A 24,268-nucleotide genomic window follows, 5' to 3' on the forward strand; every position below is an offset into this window, starting at 1 on the left:
TACTTTACCTATGTAATTTAACAATAAGTTAGGGGGCTTAACAGTGCAGCACCAGGACAAGGCGTGGGCTTCAGGACAAAGTATGAAAACGTATGTATATTCGGATAGGGACCTCCGTGATAGAAGACCTGCGGAATACGATAAGGGGTAGTCAAGAATGACGAGACTACGACGAAAGCCCCGAAAATGAGAAGTACGTCATCGACCACAGCCTGAATCATTGGGGCGGAGACCTCCCAGACCTTCCGAAGCACATTGAGAAGGGGGTATGAGTCATGACAATGATCGTAGTTGGTACGGAAATAGTATCATCGACGATATTGACGATGATAGCCCGCGCCGGGACAATGCCATAGTAGAGACTACGGGAAATTGACATTAAAAGTGGCAGTGTCGAGAGCGATTCTAGTAGCGATCCTAGTAGTTATAGTCGAAGAAATGGCACGCATAATCTGCCTTGCTATTAAGTAGGTACCTGTACCTGACTTGCCGTATACTTGGTATTTTACGTATCGCATTAGAGCAGAATGAAAAGGTATGTTAAGGACGCAATGCAAACCTATCAAGTAACCCTCGTTATCTGGTCTATCTAAAGTCTGCGTGCTAAAACCATCTCCCCTCCGCCCGCAAAATGAAAAATTCTATTCCTCGTGAAGCACCGCGGAGTTAACAATAGAACCCCACCCCCCTGAACGATGCCCAAGTCCAGTATCCGTCAAACCGCCCTTACCATGCAGTCATTAAAAATCTTTTCTTTTTGGTCCTCGTCATTTCCACGTCATCCGCTCATTAAGACGTCGGCTTCGTTTATTGCGCCTTCGCCTAGAGGAAAGTTTCTTGTGTCGACTCTACGACTAGGCCTCTTCAGTCTCGGCCTTAGGCGCCTCGGCATCAGTCATTTCCTCATCCTTCGGAGCCTCGCCCTTCTCTGCCTCAGCTGCTTTTCGAGCCTCCTCCTCGGCGGCCTTCTTGGCAGCAGCTTCAGCATCAAGCTTGGCCTGCAGGGCTTGACGGTCTGCTTCTACCTTATCGAAATAGCGTTGTATGATAGGACCAGCCATGGCTCGGATCTCATCCATCTTGGCGATGTAAACTGCCTTGGTGGCATCCTCACCCTCTTCGTATAACCAGTCCTAAATAGTGTTAGCTTCTACTATCAAAATTCAGAACGAATTAACCACAAGATGCTTACCTCAGTCTCCGTCAGCTTGGCTCTCAACTTGTCCTTCTCCTCTTCGCTGGCAAAGTCGGCGTACTGATCATCCAGCTTGTTCCGCAGGTCGTAGATGTACGTCTCAAGCTCGTTCTTCTTCTCTTCTGTGTCGGCAACAAGCTTGTCCTCCATCGCCATCGCGGCCTCCTTCTCTGCTAGAGAGTTCTTGGTGCTCTCATCCAGCGACGTAGTACCAGCCACAATGGGCAGATCACCCTTGCGAACCTGCTTCTTAACCTTTCGGATCTTGGGCTTTTCGTCTCCCTTCTTGTCGTCGGTTTCCATAGCCTACGATATATGTTAGTTAACAATGCTCTGTAAGGACGCCATTTATATGCGGACGGATAAAGTTGAGTCCGCTAGAGAATAATTCAATTTTACTTACGTCAGGGTCTTTCTTGTCTCCTTCGTCCTTCTCATCCTTGACCTCTTCTTCAACCTCTTGTTCCTCAACATAGTATCCATTTTCCACGTTAAGAACACCATGGATGTTGACTCTGGCCTTGAGCTTGCAAATCATGAATTCGGTCTTAGGATCCGCCTTGACACCCTTCACGGAGAATCGGCCAATGAAAGGAGACATCTTTCCGGGTAAAAGTTCAGGGTTGGCGTATCGAGCCTCCAGGTCGAATGGCTGCTTTCGGTAGAAGGTCAAGATCTTCGTAGAAGGAAGAACGTTGCCCCTGTTGAAGACGGTAAGGCTCGTGTCCTCGTCAGGAATATCAACGTCCTTCTCCCAAGAAAACTCGATGGGATAGTTTACGATATCCAGAACGGAGAAATCACGGACCTTGAAGACCGGCGAGAGAATAGCGCAGCTGAAGGCGCAGCCTCGAGCGACGGCTTCGTCCTGGTTGAGAGTGAACGAGAGCTGCTTTCCGAAGAAGGCCTGGATTCGCTCTTTGATAGCGGGGACACGCGTGCAACCGCCAACTAGCTCGATAACATCGATATCCTCCTTGGTAAGCTTAGCTTCAGCAAGGGCCTGCTCTAATGGTACTGTGGCCCTGTTTAATAGCGGCTCTACCAATGCTTCGAACTCTTGTCGTGTGATCATGGAGGTTACATCGACGTCATTCATTAGCGACTCAATGTTGATAGGTGCCTGTTGGTTGGCAGACAAGATCTTCTTTAACTTTTCGCAAGCAGCCTCGACGCGGACCATAGCCTTGGGGTTGGTCGCGATATCAATCTTGTATTTTCCCTTGAACTCCTTCTGGAAATGGTTGACCAATGCTAAGTTGAAGTCTCGTCCTCCAAAGTGACGGTCGTAGGCTGTAGACTTGACGCTCAGTTCGCCCTTTTTGAACTCGACAATAGAGCAAGAATAGTCGGCGTGACCGACATCGACGAACGCCACGCGGCGAGGCTTCTCGTCGCCTGAAGGTAAGTCTAGCTTTGTGATACCGTAGCCGAGGGCAGCAGCAGTAGTGTCGTTCATTACACGAAGTACCTTAAGGCTAGCAATTTCGGCCGCGTCGAGGAGGCTCCTTCGCTGGGCGTCCGTGAACCAGGCAGGCACACTGATGACGAGGTCAGAAACGGGTAACTTTAGTTCATTCTGTGCTGTCTGCTTGATCTTGCTTAAGAACATAGCTGTCAGCTGAGTAGCTGAGAACTTCTCCTTCTTGCCGAGGTACGTTACTTCGGCGCCAACTTGGCCGTTCACGTCGACGAGGGGAGCTGAAACATATTGCTGCTCGATCTGAACGTCGGGATCACTGATGCTTCGGCCGCACAAGCGCTTTAGAGAGCTGACGGTGTTCTTGAGGTTGGAAATCTCTTGGGTCTTTGCCGGTTCGCCAATGTATCGAGATTTAGGGCCAAATCCAACTAATGAACTAAAAGGCGAGTAATGTTAACGACTGATGTGCACACATATGTGGCGCAAGATAGTGATGCTCTACTTACGGAGTAGCTCGGTTTGAAACCTCGTTGGTGATCTAGATATATTATTAGTCTTTATGATCACTAACAGATGACGCATCCAAGTTGGCAGGTGGTATAGAAAGACAAGGTAAGGTAGGTTGTTGTTACTTACGACATCGACACCTCGATTTCTGGCGACTGCGATAACAGTGTTAAGAGTTCCAAAATCGACACCTGTGATAACCAAGGGTTAGCAATTCTTTATTTAAAAACGTCACCATGCGGTCACGCAGCACTAGGCTTATAACCTACCGACTACGCTCATCTTGCCGGGATGTGTAAAACAAGACTGAGTATAAACAAATAAAAATGATGATATTCGATTGCGGGGAGGTCAGGAAACGTCGCGAGCCGTTTACCTTGTACCGGATTAGAATTACGAGTGAATCTTCGTCAATCGAATACGATACGATACGAAATGATTTTGTCGAATTCGGTCTAAAAGTAAACAAGAAAAAATCAAGTGGATGTTTAGTTTAAAATATCGTGGTTTTGTCCCAGAGGAAAAAAAAGATTCTAGGTAGGAAAAAAAGCTGCCCGAAACTGCGATGTGGGAGGTCGCAAAAGGACTTTCCAACTTTTAGCGTATCCAATACTACCCCTCACTTATCGCACCCCGGGGGGTCAACCGAATTTGTTTATCGCGAAAGTTCTGGACATTTCGACTTCTATCTACGGATCCGTATGCTAACCCATAAATAAGGCTTTCTTCTTGCTTTTCATCCAACGCCACATCATACCAGCCTCGTTTTACTAAACACACCCAGATGAAATACCTATTGAAATCTTTTGGTGACTAAGAAATTCCAAGCATTTCTTATTTTTTATCCTTTGTGTGCGATGTTACACGTAATTCAAGTACCTAATCTGTGTAAGCATTTACTTAAAACACGTAAATTATTATTTTTCGTAAAGGTATACAAAATAGAGCCAAAGCAGCTAGGTGAGAGTTGAGAGGTATACACTTACACATTTTATTGAGCCGTGATGCTTTCATTCCACTCGACTTTACTTCTCTCTCATTACGACTTGAATCTTTTTTCGGGGAGAGGTAAACTAGCAAATCTATATTCTTACCCCGGACATCTTTTAGTTCACCCCTTTTTTTTAAACCCACCTTACTATGTAAGTCCCCTCCCCTCTCCCCCACCATGACTTGATACTATGTAATGCCAACCACGATGGTGGGGTTTCCAAGTAATTGACCGCTTTGCCGCCTTGCCGACAAGACTTCTAGGTACTTACCTAGGTAGGCCAGCCTACACTTGCTTAGATATTGAATTAATATTATTTGTATGCTACGTGTACAGAAATATTATAGCTCATTTCATATAGCGACGCCGGGTATTGATGTTAACGATCATCATCATCAGCAGCAATAAGGAGGACTTGTCGATGAGATCACTCAGGCCCAGGCCTTGATGTGCAAAGGTTGTTCTCGGGGGAAAAAAAAAACATTCTATTTACATGTAACGCAGCCACATCAAGCACGTGAGTTGATCAGGGAATCGGTAGATACCTGTACGTAAACATTGAATATTTGTCCAATACAATGTCATCAACAATAATACGTGACCAAGGCCAACATTAGAAGAATTTTTTTAATTTCTTGACAAATCAGCTGAAGCTGAAGCTACCGTCTATAACGGTTAGGTAATGATACCCATATGATCCTATGTAATAGCCCAAATAATCATAAGGCGTAAATAAATTCTTAGTATTAATACCGATATGACGGGTATACCTCTATCTCCTACGCTCCTAGGTAGACGGTAGTAATTTCTTAAATCTAACTCTTATTATGCTCTATCTATTGTTTTAATCAACAACCTTCTAATCCGCCCACGACGGCTCAATGCCCCGGCATACACTTTCGTAGTCCTTGAATCTTTGCTCATCTAAAGCCAAGTCCGGAGTCGTCCAAAACATGGTCCAATTCATGCCGCTTAAATTCAAAAAGCCCTTCGACCGCTCAAAATACCATTTATTGACAGGGTTGTCTTTCCGGCTCCTCCAACACACCCCGTTGGGAAAGCAGTCTCGAACCATGGCATTGAATATGATATCGCTCACCCCCCCTGCCCCTTGGCTCTTGCGCAGAACCGCAAACTTGTCTAGATAGGGTACGAGGCGGCTTGGATCGTTTGCTCCGGAACCTTCTATTCCTGGGGGCTTCTCCCAAGTTAGCAAAGCTCCACCTTCATACTCCCCTGCAATGATTATGCCAGCTAGATTCCCATGTATCCTCTTCAAGTAATGGTCTATGTCGAGCTTCCTGCCAAAGGAATCCTGGATCAAATTCACCAGCCTAGGCAGATCTATACACGGGTCCGTAAGATTCAGCTGTCTCTGCCCAGGCTGAGGTGGCTTCCATGGAGTAACCCGTGGATCCGGGAATATAGTTAAAGGCACGCCACGTTTAGCCAAAGTTGTCAACGAGCCGATCTGAGCCATGCCAGTTGAAGAGGTGACGGGTCTGAAGCGTTCGGGCGGTAATGATGAGGATTTGACTGGCTTGTCGGTCAGGAGACTATGTATTAGCGGGTTTTGCCCTCGTCTCGTCCCGACAAGTGCCCAGTCAATGCCACTGTCCTCTGGAGTTCGCTCATTTGCTACTTCTTGGGGAGTTGTGATGATTGCAGAGGAAGTGGATGGCAGCAAGGACAAGACGTTCTTTGCCAGCTCGGCATTTTCCAGGTGCTGTGCATTAATTGAACTTGAGATATTTGAGTTTGGAAACGCCGAAGTTGTCAGATCATTCCGAACTTCCTGGAACTCATGCTCCAGGTTTAAAAATAAGTATCTCCCAGTAGCCCGGTTCTTGGCGGGGATGCCTCCGAGAGGGTCCAAGACGATAAGTCGGTATACCTCGGCAGATCTTGATGCCTGTAATGCTTTAGAGCCCTCGACCGGCTGGCCCAGGAATTGAAGACCCGATAATTGTCTCGTCAAAGCCAGAATAGCATCGTTGGCGCTAACAGGCTTAACGGCACAGTCATCGGCTGTGTACCCGAAAGAGGAGATAACGGGGATCACCTCCTCCTGTAACGCAGCCATCAGATAGTGAGCATTACCAACAAAGAGGCCGCGCGAAGTAAACGGAGAAGAATCATCCTCCGGTAACGTTTCGATGGTAAGTGGCGAATCGATAACCCGCGCTCCAGGTGCATCGTAGTTGTCTATCGCCGTGGCGATGCGATTAGCTTGTACAGTAGCCGTTTGTCGTCGACGGGCCTCATCCTCTCCAGCAATACCGGTTTCAACCACGATGATACTGATTAATCCAAGCTTCCGCAGCTGACTTAGAGTCTTCCCTACACCATCTAAAGTAGCATCGCTGACTTCTTGAGGAGCGCGGAATTTAACCAACGCAACATGTGGAGGCACCTGAATTGGAAAGTCCGGTTCAGGTTTGGGTGCGTGAATAAAATTCGTTTGCGCAGGGATGGTCTCAATATTAGGTGCGTCTTTGATGTCTTTGATGACGTCTGGGTTATTTGCTGGCGGATTCAGAGCTGCACGTTGCCTGAAACCCGTCGCCCCTTTCTTTTCTAACAGGGGCACAAATCTATTTATATATGCTTTAGCATCGCGTTTGGTTACTGAAGTCTCGAGGACTGATACGAAGAAGTCCTATCATAGAGTCAAAATAATTTCAAAGGTTTATAAGTGGAGAGATTCAATACCCTGTCGAGGCTTTTCTTCTGTTTTTCCGATTTTGAAAATGAAGTATATGGAGAAGTAAATGTTATCGAGCGCCCACAGAAATTTGGGGGCGTGCTCAGCGTAGAGCGCAACGACAACGGATATGAGCCATTGATCCTACTAAGGACCGTGGTTGACGGCGTCTATTTTACAATTAGCCAGATATTCTTGGTATATGAAGGTGATGACTTTTTTTCTTTTTTTCTTTTTTTCTTTTTTAATTAATATAATAAGAGATTGCGATTCATTTGGTCCTTTTCGAAGCGAACAGCAGAACACACGCAGAATGGCAACATGGCGATATCATCACTCACATTCAAGTTTGAAATTGCCCTCTTCCAGGCCATGAGTCGCATTGTGATAGCGCGCAGAGCATTTTGAACCTTCGAAAATTCAACGAAGGACAAACGCTACCACCACATATCAAGTCTCTCCACTCGGGGAATCCAGAGAGGGAAGGGACATGAATTAATAATAAAAAAAGGGAAGAGACATGAACGAACTTATAATAAATTTAAATTCCAGTGACTCAAGTTAAAGTTATTCAGAGATGTGTACGGCTTACGATAACAGTCCGATAAGGCGCGTACTTAGGTACTTTACGCTAGATTTAGAAGGAAGCATTAAAATCTGTAGCTTCCGGTTACTTGACCGTTATCGGCTGACCCTAAGTAAAGTGCTTGCCCCGACCCGACTGCCCGATCACCCCTGTTACTGGGCACTTCTACCTAGGTACTCCAAACCTCCTTTCGAATCGTGCCTTGCACTAAATCTGGACCCTGCCAATTGCAACATCAAAGTGAAGTTTTTTTTTTTTTTTTTTTTTCTTGCAAGTGACATTCATCGGGTTTCCTTTCTTGTCTTGTTCTCTCGTCATTCAAAAGGTCTTTCCACCGAGTGAGAGGCCTCCCTCTGGATAGTGTCATTTTTATGCAATTACCGCTACTAAAAGAAATGGCTCAGTTCTCGCCGCCCGTAACACCGCATCCTTACCCCGGATTTAATGACAATTCGTACCTAGGTATCACCAATAATCGGATAAGATCTTGCCCGGCATTTTCTCTCTCCTCTTAAATGGATTATTCTCCATCCATTCCATACCATGGTTGAGCGGCTAAGTGAGAAGCAATACCACTCTCACAATTTAAAACCCGCTTCCGCAGTTGCATCTCTCCCAACCGAGTGCCGGTGTGTAATATCAGTACCAGATGAATAACAGCCGTGGCCATTTCATGCAATGGTTATAGGCCTCGTTTAGAGCCTAAGAGTATTTTTATATCTGTATCTGTTTCCTATGATGATAAGAGCATGGCTCGCAAAAAAAGGATAAGGATGCTGCGCCAAAGTTAGGTAGCCGATGGTATGAAAGTGTATAAACATAACCAGTTTTTAGTGACATAGGTAATAGGAAGAAATATTAGGAAAAAGTCATATGCAATAACATTATCTTCACATAGAAGTTGATATCAATATAAATTATAGCAATGCAACTAGATATTCCACTGTTGAACCTCCTACGGTGCACCTAAATCTTACAGATACTAGATGGAATAGGAATTAACAAAACAGGTATATCCTTAGTTCGAAGTACCTGCTCAGTTATCACCAAGTGCTTTAATGCTTTACCTTATTCCTGACAATACCTATGCTATACGTTATATATCCTCTGTAGAACAAAATTGCTCTTCAATGTTCGGGTTTAAATATTGTATAGAGAAGCCATGACATGCCCCTAATCTCTTCGAAAAGGGGTAAGCTTAGGGAACATGAAGAATAATTGATTGCGCATGCTTGACATCCATCTAATAGGTAAAGACAGTGTTGATAATTTCAAAGTGGTAGATAAAATAAAAATCAAGTCCATGATTCAGCCCGGTTGCCATGGTCCATGTACCCGTTCGCGTGTTTGTTTATCAAACCTCCAACACCGCCAACGAGGGTCCAATCTACCATACAGTCAGAAAACACTATTTCGCGTCCCGACGGCCAAAAAAAAAAGGGAAAGAAAACCCCATTTCGACTTCCTGTCTGATTTTACGACACCTCTTTGCTTGCAAAATTCGTTCCCCGACAAATTCTTAACAATGCTGTCGACCAACACCCTTGCTTTTGCATGCAGCTTCTTGCTTTCCTTCGGGTTCGGTGTACGCATCCTTCCAAATGAAAATGGCTCACTGCCTCTCCTAGATAGCTACGACTACATCATCGTCGGCGCAGGGATAGGTGGGCTCGTCGTTGCTAACCGTCTCTCGGAGGACGCGTCGGGTGAGTCCCTCAAACCATTCAGTCCAGGTTGCGAATAGCCATAGAACTAACGTCGCGATAGTATCTGTACTAGTAATTGAGTCTGGAGATCTGTAAGTTGCCAAGTCTCGATTGAGGCTGCTAGACGCATTCTTTAACCCTCTTTTCCTCTCCCTTGGACTAACCACTCGCTTTAGTGATGATCGCGCCGAAGATATTTCAATACCCGGGAACATTGGGCTCGAAGATCCGCGTAGGTATGAAGTGAAGTTAGAAATGGCGCCACAGGAGTTTCTTGATGGGGAGACCCGAGTCTTCACCCAGGGAAAAGCCGTGGGCGGTAGCACGATAGTCAATGGCCTCGTCTGGACAAGGGGCTCGGTAGCAGACTTCGACGCATGGGAGCATCTTGGTAATCCTGGTTGGGGATGGATGGGCCTTTTGCCATACTTTCGAAAAGTGAGTTATTATGTTCTCTAATCTGCTCACTTTCCTCCCAACTTGAACCAGGTGAATTGACGGGTGACATATGTAGTCTGAGAATTACTCTAAACCAATCAGCAATAAATCAATACAAGACGCCTCCATGACCGCCCGTTCAGTTATTAGCGAACACGGCCACCATGGACCGGTCGAAGTGGGCTATCCAAACTATTTCTATAACCAATCTCGTAGGTTATGCCGTGCTCTATCGATTCCTTGTACTAAGTGAAAAGGCAGACAACTTCCTTAACGGTATCCAAAAACTCGGGATACCCCTCAACGAAGACCCAAATAGCGGGAATGCTACGGGTGCCTGCATGGTCCCTAGTAGTATGTCGGCAAAAAACCAATCTCGTTCTGATGCTCGCACTGCGTACCTCGATTCTGCGTTGGAACGTCCAAACCTACACCTGATCACTGGCCACACCGTTACCCATATTCTATATGACAAAGGTGGCGGAAAGCCTTCGAGTTCAACTTACGTTCCTAGTGTGCCCAGCTTAAATATAACTGGTGTTGAGGTGAGTATCTTCATTAGCGCCCAAATTTATATCCATATCGATCGTAGTGTCTTTACTAATCATATGGTGATATTGCAGTTTGCTACCAACGAGACGGTCGATACAATCACGGCCACGTGTAAGAAGGAGGTAATTCTTGCTGCCGGCTCTATCTTCTCTCCAGTATTGCTGCAGATATCCGGTATTGGACCAGCAAAGCTTCTAAGAAGCCTCGGAGTCGACGTAGCCATTGATTTACCAGGGGTAGGAAGTAACTTGCAGGATCATCCTACCCTGGAGCCTGTTTACGACTGTGAGTGCTGCCGGCTTCTGGCATTTTAGGTCGTTTATTAACTATTCAGAAGACGCCTCACCCGATGTGTTTTCGGCGTGGGACATTGTAGGAAGTACACGCGATGGTGTTCGGGAGGAATACCTGGTCAACCGCACAGGTTCGTCGCTTCATCAGAAGTATCTTCGTTAGAAAAAGGCTTACACGCAATAGGACCTTGGACAGCACCTATGGTGAACGCTATTGCCCTTCCTGCTTTAAGTTGGATAACGGATCGTGTTCAAGAAGTATTAGATGACGCGGCCGACGCAAACTGCACGCTGCCCTCTTCGTACGACGCGGCCCTTCGCGAAGGATATGCCGCGCAACAAGCCGAGCTACTATCCCTCCTTGCGCGAACCGACACCCCAGCTTACGAGGTAATGTCGACATCCTGGGGCCAGTTGGCAATCAGTGCCATGCAGCCGTTCTCGCGTGGCACAGTCCTGGCGAATTCTTCATCCATGTTCGAAAATTCTCAGCCTATCATCGACCCACGGTTCTGTTCGCATCCCGTCGATTGTGAGTTATTACTCCTCGGTGTTGAATTCAACAATCGCCTCATCCAAACGCCGCCGATGGCAGCGCTGAAACCAAGGCCGCCACCAGGCTTTAGTGCCGAAGAAGCGCGAAACAAGACGGCACTCGATGAGACGGTGCGGTAGAAGATTACGACTGGATTCCACCTAAGCGGTACGACGTCTATGCTACCACTAGCATATGGCGGAGTAGTAGATCCATCGCTTAGGGTATATGGTACGAGGAACCTAAGAATCGTAGATGCCGGTGTTATACCATTGGTACCAGGCGCCCACATCCAGGCTACAATATACGCCATTGGCGAGAAGGTATTTCTCTACCCCGTTTTCGTATGTGATGTAAGATTGTATACTGATGCCGATGGAACAGGCTGCGGATATAATCAAGAACGAAAGCTGGGGAACTCTTCCCAGGGTAGAGCCATTGCCCGAAGAGTTCCAAGATCGACAACCAGCAGCATCACCTGAGGATTCTTCGAAGTCGGGATTGTTACCGCTACTTAAGCCGGGTCGTCGACACGGTACTACTCATAGCGGTCGCGAGGTTCGTTAGATACAAGAGTCTAAGAACTTCTGATTACTTGGCTTAGGATGTAGAGACTTCAAAGCTTTAATGCGCTAGGTACCTAGGTATTTAATGTTAATAAACCTACAGTTATACAGTATTGAGGTTGGAGGTTGGAGGCTCAAACGTTATGACGAAGGTCCTTCGAGGTTGCTTGTAAAGGTGTGTGTTAGGTACATGTACATATCTGAGATCGACGTAATTACCTAAGGTAGGTACTTTAGGTTAGCTTCAAGATTTGAATCAGCTTAATGAAACTAAGTAATAAAGGGTATAATAACAGTGGGTCTTGTATTCAGAATCGGGCAGTCTGGTGCCGAGGTCGCAATTACCAGCCCGTCCAAGCGGATCCACTGTCGCATACAAAAGGCTCTTCTCTCTTTCTCACCTTAATTAAAATTTTCTTCTTTTCTTCTTCATACTTACCTTGGGAGAAGAGTCCTTGCTCAAGAATAAGGACTCTTAAGGGGGGAAACCTGCATTGCACATCGCGGAGTTGACCCTCTTCTATTATCCTTCGTGGATCGTAGTTCCCGTAATTTTTGTTGTCTTGCATATGTTTTCATTATTGTCGTCGCTTTACGCGGTGCTATGAAGAAAACAGTCTAGGTCTTGACGCCTAGGCGCAAAACTGGCGACCCTGAAACTGACCCAAACCCGGAAACGAAGAACTAAAAACGATCTGTCTTGCTGATATGGTATTACTAGTTTCTAGGAAGACACTTCCATATCTGGTTTGGACAGCAACGTGGCTAAAACGTACTATGTTTTCATATCGTTTTCGATTATTTTCAGCACCAAGGAATCTCAATCATGTCCGTCCTCAACTGACAAGTTTCGGTCATCTCGCCTGTCTCGGTTTAAATAGCGCTACATTCCTAAGTGAATACTTTGACTAGGATCCATATTGTTAGAGTGTGACTTCTAATTAGGGTCCAGTCGGGACAGTAACAATGGCCTGTATTAAAATTATGGAATAGCTACGTCGACAAGATTGCATACTTATGGGAATAAGAGGAACGAGTCGCGAAAGTTCATCGAGTCCCCCGCGTTACACCAGATAGTTCTAACATGCATAGGTATGTTGAAAAAAAAAACGACAATAGATAGGTAGTCTTCGATTATATTGTATCCTAAGACTTGAAAGGTCGATTTGATATTCAGTAACCAGGTAGCTTAGATGCTGTGTTATATAGCATATTAAAGTCTTAAGCTTTCTCGTTCATTTGAGACCAGCAAGGACAGAGGGATCGTGTGTTTCTACTCTTGTGTTTGATAGAAATATGGTTGGAAAGTTGACTGGACCTGTGGATAGGAATGAGAAGAAACTTAGGTAGGACCCAGAGGCCAGTAAGGTAAGCTTCATGATTCCGAGACGTATAAGTCAGACGTATGACAAGACCATCGATACCCAGGTAATTCACGTAGTACTTGCATCAAGATACCTATCACTCCCTGCGGTGTGCGTAGGTGTGTCAAGGTTCTACCTGGCTTATATGTTTTCTGATACGCTGTATTTGCCATCGGAATTGCGAAGTCGTGCTACCACCGCCAGTCTGGATCTGAAAGGCTTGGTTGTGAAGGTGTACCTACTTCTGCCTGATTCTGCAGTCAGAAGAATGAGCATTGTCAAGTATCTGAGGGGGTTCAAATCTATTGATAAGATTTATGCACCGACTGATGATTGGGTATGCAAGATCATACTTGCAAGCATAGCCACGATGTCATGCATTTATAAACCGGGATGCAACCGATGATGGGCCATCGAGAGACCGTCTAGGCCAAGCGTCGGATCTTGGCCGAGACGCTCAACGCATGCTACCGTATCGATTAATATACCATAGTGCAGCCAAACAACTTCGTCTCTCGCACGCAAACAGATGAATGGTAAATGGGAGAGAGACGGCAATCTGGCGGTCAATAATGTACCCAAAGCAGCTATATGTATCATATGTATCATAGTATCTACAAGCAACAACGCCTCTCAAGCGAGGCTCAGCCGGCCTAACCCACGAATCACGGGAGATTTCAGAGCTTATCACACGACCATCTTACAGGAAGAATGCCGCAAGTCCGGGTCAAAACAGCGAAACGGAATGCTTAGTTCTTAGGCCTTGGGCTTTAGGGAACTCTCCTTTCCTGGCAAACAGCCCAATTAGATGCCAGTGGGATACGTATGGCAGCAAAGTAACATAGGTACCCGGAGTCTTTCCCCCGCTTTCACAAGAGCATCATTTTATCTCATGCCGGCTAGATCTCTTTTGCATGTTACAGACCTGGCGCAGTAGGTTATGCAAGTACGTGCGCAGATAAGAGATGAACCTTCGTGATATTCGTGATACTCAATTGGTGAAAGACAGGCAACATGATGCTAGTTGATGTTGATAGAGGTAAGTCGACGACATAAGGATGACGGGATATGATTTCACATGTTCGGCCTACGCGTACGTGTTCCAAGTTGAAAACTTTGTGTTCTTCTTTTTTTACGGTCGGGGCTCAACTTAGGTACCTGGAAGTAACCGTACCTATCCGTTATCTTATTTATAACCGTATCACTGAGCTTTCAACCGTTTCGTAACGCACGGTTTGGAAACCCCGCCCTTTCCTACCATAGTAGGTAGCCCATTTCCAAGTTTCGGCTAGGTTAGTACCTGTTGACCATCAAAACCGGTTACATCGTGGCTAACAATTGGCTACCAGGTACTTCGTACATATATCTTTTTTAAACCCCCTTGCTACATTCGCTACCTATCCTACCCCCTTGCTACGCACTGTGTCAGGGATAGCCTAGACCCGAATTTTCTCAAGACAAAGCTTCCTCCGCTGACTCTTTTGTCATGACATAAATTCCTTTCCCCTCTTATTGCAGGCGTTCTGGCGTTGTACCTGCGAACACATATCATCCACTGCCATGCGTGCTGTCCATCTGTGACCCTTTCCATCAATCACTCTATCTACGACCGAGGTGGATTTCCTTTTTTCCCCCCCAACTCCTTACACTTTACGTATTCTACTATCGTCATATTGATTTGTTCTAGATCATGCCGGAAATATTCTTGCTCATTTAGAATAAATCATTTCGAAAATGGGTTTGGGAATCGAATGGTCGTTTCTGATATGAAATTCAGAAATTACTTGTCGAGCATTGAACCCGACTTTGATCAACTCACTACCAAAAATGAAGGTCCCTTTCCTTTACACGCTATTTTCACCCGGGGCTGCGGTGATGGGAAGCCGGAGTCCATTTCTTTGAGGCCTCGGAGTGCCTGGCTAGAAAAGGTTGCAGTAAGTACAGGCATAAGCGGCTGTTTTGATTGGTCTTAAATTGTGCGCTGTGGTACTATGCCTCTTTCAGATTAGTCTCTGTCTCGAGGATTGCCCAATACGCAATGCAGTGCAGGCTGGCAAGGTGAGTTGCTTCCCTCTCTTCCCCCCCCAGCCCAGCTTCAGCTTCTGTTGCTCTTGTGCACTCTCTCATCTCCCTCAATCCTTTCCTTCTTCTCTAAGCTTTGCTTTTTGCAGCTAAGCGCAAATTTTTACTTGATATTAAAATAGCCCATACCTATCTCTTATCGTTATCTTTATTATTATTCTTTTCTTTAAGGACAGTTCACTCACCCAATGTACACAAGCATTGCATGTTGGTGTGTCTGTCTCAACGCTTTCTATTTGATTCTCTTCTTGCCTCCGCTCTTTAGGAGGTATTCTCCTTTTTTTCCCAATACCTCCCCGGTTTTATAGGTTACAAAGTACCGCAGTTCTCACCATTGTGATGGCTGACCCAAGTGAGTTTCAACGGGGCTTCTTTTCTGGGTAGTTCCAGCACCAAAAATTCAATCTTGCAAAAAGAGAAAAAGTGGCCCCGCATAACCCGTTCTGTGAGCAGCAGCCACACAAGAGCGCGATGGGGCACTACAGCGCTAAAGTACAAGTACATTAGTATGTACTACTCTTTTTTTACTGGCCTTTTTCAAGGCACTAATTTTCCCATTTTCGCTCCTGCGCCAATTGGTACCGGTGCACGCACCACTACTCAAAATTGTCGGTGGAAGCTGCAAGTGCCCTGCAACGCTTCGCGCTACCTCTCCAATCTTGTAGGGCAGGTCAGTCCATAGTAGGTAGCAAGTAGCAGGTAGCAGGTAATAGGCAAGTAGGGTAGGTACCTGTAGGTTAGGTAGGAGGTAGGTAGGAGGTAGGTACATCGGCCTACCAGCTAAGGTAATCACTCTCTTTGCTTGGTGCGCATTCTACTCTCTTTCCCACCCTGTCTCTGCCTATTCTGCCTTCTCCCTTCTCGTACTCCTCAATTCTCTTTCTGTCCCTCATCTTCAATCTTGTCGAACAAGTCAGACACGAGTTACATTCCCCTGGTCCCCAAACGTCGACTCTTTCAATATACTCCCAAACTTAAACTTAATTCCGAACTCGACATTCACCTCCGATCCGTTCCAATTCCACTCATTCTTGAGGCGCATTCTTTCCAAGCCAAAGACAACGGAAAAGCTCGAAATTATCATTTCCTGTCGCCACGTCTTCTTTCGCGACCACTTTCTCGAAATTCTATTCTGCACATTTTATTCAACGCACGCTGTCTAGATAGGACTCTTTCCTGAGTATCTACGATCAGACGATCCGGGTCTTCTCGTCCACCCTACGTCAATACGTCGAGTTTTCTTTTGTTTCCGGGTTTCTTCTTTGTCTGCTCATCTGCGCCTATTTTTCGAGTCTGGACTTGTCAGATCTACCACGGAACGGCAACAACAACATCAATAAATCCCCACAACGCGCCGCGCACTGATCTATATCTCTTCGACACCGGCGTATGATTTCCTTGCAAATCATCTCCGAACATTCGAGTCCCTAGAAGTCGAACACATCCACATCGGACCCGGATTCGCCGTCATGCCATCCGGGCTTCTACGATAAATCTCTAATTCCCTACGTACACTTCGCCGACAATCACCTCGTGGGGTGCATGTTAGATTATGACAGACAGGACCTCATCATTGCCTACGCAATCAGTGACCCCGAGTCAGACGGCCGTTCTTAGCCCCAAATCCACCCCTACCTTGACAAGCTATGTCTCGAACAAGGTCCAGGGAGCGATCGAAGAAGAGCCATACACGATCAAGTGTATCTGCAACTTCACTGACGATGACGGGAACACAATCTATTGCGAAACATGTGATACCTGGCAGCATATCGAATGCTACTACCCCCTTAATATCGACGAGGCCTTGCGGGAAGATTTTGCCCACTCTTGTGTTGAATGCAAACCCAGACCTCTTGACCGCCAAGGGGCCTACGAGAGACAGCGACTGCGACGGAGCAAGCCAAATACAGCGGAAGCATCGGAGCGAAAAGTCAAACGACCACCGACAAAAACTACAAAAAAGAAAACCAAACCAACAGACCCTGGGTCAAGTGGCCAAATTAATCTCGATCTCCATTCTAAATATCCTCAGGACCACCCTCCCATTCATCAACACAAAAAGTCAAAAAGCACACACAGGTCCACTCAATCAATCAGCTTGCAAAATCCGAAACGTAGCCCTTCGTACGTGCAAAAGACTGGGAATCCCCACGGTCATCCGCCTAGTCCTGTCACAACGCCTCCAGATTTTCCCCACGAACTTGAAGCACAATATTCGAACGCCTTCTTAAACCTGTATAAAGACGATCGCGACGTGCTTATTGTTCGGACAAATTCGTTTGCAAGTCTCTTGATATCGAACGTGCTATCTTCATGGCCTCGAGATCACGAAAAATTAAGGGTGGAGACAGGATGTCAATTTGACGATGTCTTCCGACCCTTACCGCCCAATATTGAATCTCTCCAAATAGCGCCCCGGGTCGAATCTAGAAAGTTGTCAGTTGGACCGGATACCGTCGTACAGTGGCAACATCTTAGGATGTCCGAAACAATCGAGAAGGATGTGCCTTTGATGGAATTGAACGGACAAATTGGGATACAAAAGGAATACTGCCAGGACCCCGAAAATAGATGGCAGGAGTTAAGCACGCCACTCCCATTTGTTTTCTTTCATCCCTTACTTCCTATTTACATTGATACTCGAAAAGAAGGCTCATTTGCACGTTACGTGCGCCGAAGTTGTAAGCCAAATGCGGTGCTTGATACTTACTTATCAGATGGCTCCGAGTATCACTTCTGGCTGGTTAGCGATCGACGGATATTGCCTGGTGAACAGGTCACAATCCCATGGGAGTTCAACCTTCAGAAGGATGTAGCAAAGAGATGGGAACAATTACTTGGTCTTGGAGATGAGGAAGCAGGTGCGCAACCAGAGTACGACGAAACAGAGATCGAGACGTACCAGAGTATTGCTTCCTGGGTTCATGCTGTACTGTCAGAATACGGTGGTTGTGCATGCGATTTAGGGGCCGATTGCGCGTTCGCTCGATTTCATCGAACATATATATTCAAGCCACAACAGCAATCAAAAGAAACCAAAGGCACGAAAAAGAAGTCCCGAAAGACCAAAACAAACGCCATTTCTCCAACAAGCACCGGTCATTCAACTAATAGCCGGGCCCCTAGTGAGGGTCACGGTGACGATGGTGTAGATAACGATTCCGGCTCTTCCCGTAGTAAACCTCCTAGCCGAGATATGACACCAGCACCACGGCAAGGTTCCTTCGATACGCTAGGTGTATTGACAGAGCTCACTGACAGAGACAAGCGAAAAGTTCAAATGGTTGAGGATTCATTCCGCCGGATGGAGCAGCAACAACAGCCTCCCCGGAAGAAGAAGCGAACTTCGGATGGTTCTGGCAATTCTAGCACGAAGCCCAAACCAAGAGGTTCGTTCAGTCATCCCGGAGGTCCTCTATATGGGGTTTCAGAACGCTGCTATGTTGATGCAGGTACTTCTAGGAGCATATCTGGCTCCCCATCCAGCGGAGTATCACCCAACACCATTAGCCATTTCAAACACGACGATTCGCGCCATCTTTCTACGCGAACCACTGCCCGGCATTCCTTGCAGGGAATCCGCCCTGAATATCGCGACGCTTCCGTACAAACAGATCCGGTTGATGGTGAATGGTTCAGTGGTGATGGCCAAACCCCCAAGCCGAAGAGAAGAGTTGTGTCCTTGTCAAAGCGTTTACTAGAATCTCGACATCGCCTACGGGCGGATGAGGAACGAAAAAGAAAGACCCAGTCTGCTTCTCCTGTTTCCGTAACGTCCGCGATTGTCAAGATGAACTTGAATTCTCCAGCAGCAGAGCACAATTTGACAACAGCTGTCCCTGAAGTACCCGAAGTAAAAAAGCTTGACAAGCCAACACCACCTCGGGTGGATTCGTCTACTGACATACCAATGGAGGATGCACCAGTATCGCCGACAGACGTGAAAAATTCCGCCGTTGTAACTGCAGCAGTACTCAAGCCGATAAAAAACAAGTCGCCTGAACTACGGGTTCAAATGCCACCTGTTCCCATGTTTAACAGTACGATAGCTCCTAATGTTACAATTCCGCTGTCAGCGTCTGGGCCCCCGACTCAGTCACCATTTTCTGGTAATAATTTACCTAGTCCATTCCCACCGGCGTCAGTTCACGGTGTTGTTGTCCACCCCAGTCCGGTTAAGAAGAAGCTTAGTTTGAGCGATTACACAAAAAGCAGGATGAACAAGGCAGCAGCAGCAAAGCCAGTTGGTGCCTCTTTAAAGCCACCAAGTACGGTGTTGGAGGAGGCTAAATCGCCAACTAGCTCAGATGTTGCTGTTCTAGAGACGCCTGTTACTGACAAGAGCGTCGAATGATCACATCAGCTAGTAGATGTATGCTGAATTGAGCATACTTGTAATATACAAAAGGACATTCCAGATGCTGGACAACACCCTCACGAGACGCATGTTGTGATTATGTTTGAACCTCAGTCTCCGTATAGGACATCGGGGATTGAAGTGGTGGACACGTCAAACGGGTAACATCATTTTCTGTGTCAGGCGTTGGGGCGGGTTTACACGGGGTTATGGTGTGGTCCACAATGGGGCATTGGCATGAAGGTCTTCCTAAAAGATATCAGTTTTGTTTTCTTTATCGTTAGATTCTCTACGAATCGAATTCTTAACGCGTTACGGCTCAAGGGGCTTCGCGGCTTGGTTTGACGGGACCTCATATGAGCAGGACTGAACGTTGATGAGTTGGCCCTCCTGGCTGTTCAAGTAGTGCTGACAGCAGGGTAATGCAGCTCCAAGGCAGCAAGTAGTCATGAGGACTGGGAAGGGTTGGAGTCCAAAAGGCGTAGAGATTCGTATGTCTACCTATATGTACTACTACTACTTAAAGTCGAGAAGTCGGTGGCAGAGAGTAGGAAGGGTGATACCTACAGCTTCACAATTAATGTGAGACTGGTCTAGCTCAGCATGTATATCCCATTTACGGGATATCACTTTGAGCTGGTTGGAATTTATGAAAGAATTGCGTTACGCTTTGTCCAACCCCTTGAACCTCCTTCGTGTTTGCATGCATTGCATTGCATTGTTCTTTTTTCGTTTCTTTTCTTTTCTTTTTTTTTCTTGGTGGGTGATCGCATCTCCTTTCATTGGTTCGTCTAGTCTCTCTTAATGTACAGTGATGGAAATATGGATTGGATGATGGTGGTATGATATGGACTGCTTCGCATATGCATTTTTATGCTGGAACGCCGTTTATACCTGGATGAATAGATGATTGATGAGAAGGCATGAAATGATCAGTAGGAGAAGACGCTTCTTGTCTTTCTAATCCATATCCATAATTGGGTCTACCAACCACATATATGTATGTATTATACATGAGATAGGGGACGTCATATTCATGTTCAACGCGTGGTAATAACGTGGCGTCGTAATTTGTATTTACCCAGTACCTAACCTAGGTACCTCGTTAGGTATATGGTACTTTACTTATTTCAATTAATATGAGCATACTTGTAAATCCGGTATGCTATTTCCCTTCCAAACCAATCGTCTTCCTCGTCTTCGATCCGCGGATGATGTAAGATATTCCTTCGAGTATATGTTGGGAGGTACGTATTGTATAGACAACAGGTACCTAATAACATGTACCTGACTATGTTTTTTCTCTCTTACGTTTGGCCAGAACTTGCCATTGCGACGTTACCTATCCGAGGTACCTAGTATATAGCTCTTGTTATTAAGGTGAGACATGTAGCTGAGACAAGACTTCGTAGGAGGTACCTAAGGCATGTCTTTCTTTGGCTTGGGGGTACAACTCGGCATTATCACGTAGCACCCAAGCATCGAATTGTAACATGGTAATCTAAAGTACCTATTTACCTACCTATATGTATAAATACATGTAGGTCGGGATGATCCTTTGGCCGGGGTCCTGCTAGGACTCTGGCTTTTAGCCTTGGTTATGACGACGTATGAGATTTCGGCCCCTTGTCTGGCTTGTATTGCAAGTCTCAACAGGGTAAAATGATATTCGAGTTTAGCTTAGTTCGGTTTCTACAGATAGGGTCATGGTTACACATTTAGGAATGTGGGATTTGCCATGGAAATCAACGATCTGATTACTACCAGATCTCGCATGAGGTTCTATATACATGGTCTACTTAGGATTCTTTTTTCTTTTGTACGACGATTTGCAATGGGTATCTATAGAAGTTAATCTGGCCAAACTACTGGCTAAACAGCACTTCTTATGTTTAGATTATCCTCTCTAAAGATGAGGAGGGCCAGTTTATGTCTGACGAAAAGGCCGAACAGACCTAGGACTGCTTGCAGGGCCGTTATTTCCTTGGCGAGCCTGTCCTCACGCATAGGGCCTCGCCAGACTAGCCAGAGATTCAGAATCGTCAGATTACTCGTCTCCTCAATTAGACCCTGTTCATCCTCCTTGAGGCGTAATAACCTGAGCTGCGATAATAATCGCAGGGCCATTGCGATGACGGGACGAGGCTGCTTGTCTTTCTCCCACTTGGTCACACTTGGTTCAAGTTGACCAGTTCGCGCATTGAAGTGAGGCAGGCGGTGACGCGGGCATGGGACTAACCCGAACAGTTGAGGCATGCTGTAGACAAAATTGAAGATTTGGGGTACCAGCAACAGAATCAGGGTCTTTGAAAAGTGGCCCAGGATGCTAACTACCACAAATACCATGCCGGCGAAGTAACAGTATGTATCTCCGCAGAAGACGCGGGCAGGATACCAATTATGGATCAGCAGCGCGAAACTCACGCCCAGAAAGGGTAAGAGGAAGTAGAGGGAGAACAAGTGTGAGTCGGTAGCTGGGTGGGGATATGGGGTGAGCAGATAGAGCGCATCATTGAATGCGAGAAGCAGCGCAATTACAATGCTCTGGCTGACCTCGATTCCATTGATTCCCGCGAGAATATTGATACTATTGGGGCTGAAGATGGAAAAGGCTGACATGTATCCGTAGTAGAGAATCCCGAGGTCGAACAACTCTCGGCCGACGTAAGGTTGGAGAAAGGTAGGGAGCACAATCGAAGTGACGCCGAAGTCAATAAAGTAGATAACGAGAAGGGGGATAGAGGCAAAGGCAGGGATGAAGAATTTATGCCGCCAGCGGATATCGAACAGGTCGTCGCCAATTCCAAGAAGAGTGATGGACTGGAGAGAGATGATGGCAGAGAGATAGGAGGCCAGCTGTGTAGTGATAGGAATTGTGTTAGATTAACCGGGTTTCTAAGCTTTCTTAACTTTCTGGAGAATAACTCGTACCTTGCTATGAGGAAACTTGTGAAGCAGTCTTCCCTTCTGGACAAACTCGACATTCATCACCACATCACGGTTTCCACCACCACTAGTAGCGACCACAATGTCCTTGTAGAATGGGAAAGGTATGAAGACAATGATGATCAATAGGTACACCACAGCGCATATGCCACCCATACATTCCGGGATATAATTGTTGTTGTTCACCTTGGAAAGATCGCGACCTTTCAAACCAGCTTTAATGAACGTAGGGCCGAGCCATCGTATCATGGCATATGAAGCAGCGAACGCAATACCGCTTAGGGCTAGAGAGGCGACAAGAGGCTCCCCATCTCCTTCGAATGCTCGTATTAGGACAGCGACGCAAACGAATGAGAGGCCAGAAAGGTATAGGGTTTCGGTGTTTGAGAGATGGGAGGATTGCGCGGTAGTCGGCATCTTTGCGACTTAGACATTACATCACGTTAGGTATACCTGTTATGCTAAGTTCAAGTTTTTCCTTTTTTTTTTTTTTTTTTTTTTCTTCTTCAGGGAATCGGCAAGAAGAGCCCCATTGTCCGACCTTTGGGTTATGGCGTTAAAAGTCGGATGGTGGTAGAAGGTGCGTCGTGGCCTCAAATGGTGGTGTGGTGTTCATGAATAATAGATAAAGCTGGACGATAAGAATAGCTTAAGCAGGCTAGCCTGATGTTAAACTTCGGCGTATTGAAATAAAAAAAGAAGCCACATTACCTTAGGTAGGTTAGGTACCTACATACAGGTATGTACACGCTAATTGCTACGGTACGTATTGTACAGTACAACAGATGTACTGAAACGCACATGGCCCATGGGTCTTGCCGATTTAAATAATTGCCAATCACGCAATTGTGCAAAGAGTTTAAGAAAGCTTCATTTGTGGGTCTTAGATCTGCCTACAGGTAGTTTGCTACCACCGCGGGGCGGATGGTTTCTAACTTTTTTTTTCTTCACACCCAATTATTGGATAAAGTTGTCAAGTAAAGATTAGGTTCACAAAATCAGACCTCATCATTGGGTTTACGCATGAGATCGACCTAAGCCTATGGAATCTTGTTTGTTCACCTTCTCCTGCATAGAACCTATCTAGTATAGCCTTAGTTTGCCCTTATACAACCTTCCCCCCTATTGTCTCTTCCTCTCTTTCAAAATGATTATGAGGATCAATTAATCAACAATTGTCGAACCTCGGAATGGTATGCATCACTACTTCTCAGCAGATGCAGTTCGTCATATCATATCAATTTGATGGCTTATAAATTCCGCTTTCTTTATCAATCGCAAAATTTTCTGCAGTGACATGTGTGAGTGAGTTTGTTTGTAAGCCAGCATCTCAAGTTATACAGCTGATCTCTAGATTCAACACTCAACAACAAACTTTATCCCAACCTTTTGGAGCCTTGGAGTACTACATTAGACCTCCCGAATTTATAATTGACTTCCTTACCGAAAAATACAGAGCATCACCCAGCCGAGCGGCTCCCATTTTCGGTTCTTGTACGTGTGCTAACTCCATTCGAACAGCTGAACTAATTCTATACCTGCCGCAAGAGCGGGTTATCAGACCTCGTGAATGGATACCACTTGAAACGCCGTCCCAATTTCTCGGTTGCGGGGAAGTTTGGGGTTCCGAGAAGCTTTCGATTTAAGCCCTAGACTCATGGTCGATAACCTAGTTTATGTCTCGTGTCGATTGGATGGCCCTCATCTTATTACCTTTGATCTCTTGTCTTAAGTCTGTCTCAAGACCAAAACTGAATTCTTAAGCAACAATGCGTCTCCTTGCTGAAAATAATGTTCTGGTTGAATTGGCTCGTTTCGCTCCCCGCCACAAATACCAGGCCAACTCTTGCTACTATGGCTCAGGATACCGAGAATGGGACAGAGGACACTGATATTCCAACTGCAAATCTTGACGATGAGAAGGAGCCCGATACAAAGGTACCAAAAGAAGAAGAAAAGGAGCCAGAACATAATAGCCCTCCTTCAAAACCTGATGACGAGCAGGAAACTCACCAACAGAACG

The 24,268-nt window shown here is 46.0% G+C and overlaps 5 protein-coding genes across 5 annotated transcripts; 2 read left to right on the plus strand and 3 right to left on the minus strand.

Annotated features, from left to right (window-relative positions):
- Positions 1–686: 686 nt before the first annotated feature.
- On the minus strand, positions 687–3,734 carry F4812DRAFT_267541 (heat shock protein Hsp88). Its single transcript, XM_047930863.1, has 6 exons — positions 3,395–3,734; positions 3,255–3,316; positions 3,125–3,156; positions 1,599–3,054; positions 1,193–1,501; positions 687–1,133 (listed from the first exon to the last, which is right to left on the minus strand). The coding sequence occupies exons 1-6, from the start codon at positions 3,405–3,407 to the stop codon at positions 855–857; spliced, it is 2,151 nt and encodes a 716-aa protein (XP_047792793.1). The 5' UTR covers positions 3,408–3,734; the 3' UTR covers positions 687–854.
- Positions 3,735–4,751: 1,017 nt separating this feature from the next.
- On the minus strand, positions 4,752–7,468 carry F4812DRAFT_267573 (N-acetylglutamate synthase). The gene is made up of 3 exons (XM_047930864.1): positions 7,162–7,468; positions 6,829–6,990; positions 4,752–6,775 (listed from the first exon to the last, which is right to left on the minus strand). The coding sequence occupies exons 1-3, from the start codon at positions 7,201–7,203 to the stop codon at positions 4,976–4,978; spliced, it is 2,004 nt and encodes a 667-aa protein (XP_047792794.1). The 5' UTR covers positions 7,204–7,468; the 3' UTR covers positions 4,752–4,975.
- Positions 7,469–8,931: 1,463 nt separating this feature from the next.
- F4812DRAFT_469075 (putative GMC oxidoreductase) lies at positions 8,932–11,689 on the plus strand (the record flags this gene model as incomplete). The annotated part of the gene is made up of 10 exons (XM_047938842.1): positions 8,932–9,112; positions 9,174–9,204; positions 9,289–9,550; positions 9,627–9,762; positions 9,812–10,095; positions 10,174–10,387; positions 10,440–10,526; positions 10,580–11,066; positions 11,154–11,253; positions 11,315–11,689. The coding sequence occupies 10 exons, from the start codon at positions 8,932–8,934 to the stop codon at positions 11,495–11,497; spliced, it is 1,965 nt and encodes a 654-aa protein (XP_047792795.1). The 3' UTR covers positions 11,498–11,689.
- A 4,413-nt stretch (positions 11,690–16,102) lies between these two features.
- On the plus strand, positions 16,103–19,396 carry F4812DRAFT_267761 (uncharacterized protein). Its single transcript, XM_047930866.1, has one exon. The coding sequence runs from the start codon at positions 16,495–16,497 to the stop codon at positions 19,294–19,296; it is 2,802 nt and encodes a 933-aa protein (XP_047792796.1). The 5' UTR covers positions 16,103–16,494; the 3' UTR covers positions 19,297–19,396.
- A 1,260-nt stretch (positions 19,397–20,656) lies between these two features.
- F4812DRAFT_417732 (glycosyl transferase family 4-domain-containing protein) lies at positions 20,657–22,752 on the minus strand. The gene is made up of 2 exons (XM_047933196.1): positions 22,231–22,752; positions 20,657–22,155 (listed from the first exon to the last, which is right to left on the minus strand). The coding sequence occupies exons 1-2, from the start codon at positions 22,660–22,662 to the stop codon at positions 21,172–21,174; spliced, it is 1,416 nt and encodes a 471-aa protein (XP_047792797.1). The 5' UTR covers positions 22,663–22,752; the 3' UTR covers positions 20,657–21,171.
- Between the last annotated feature and the right edge of the window lie 1,516 nt (positions 22,753–24,268).

The sequence above is a fragment of the Daldinia caldariorum genome, assembly GCF_022478825.1.
Source record: "Daldinia caldariorum strain CBS 122874 unplaced genomic scaffold F4812scaffold_3, whole genome shotgun sequence".
Classification (NCBI taxonomy): domain Eukaryota; kingdom Fungi; phylum Ascomycota; class Sordariomycetes; order Xylariales; family Hypoxylaceae; genus Daldinia; species Daldinia caldariorum.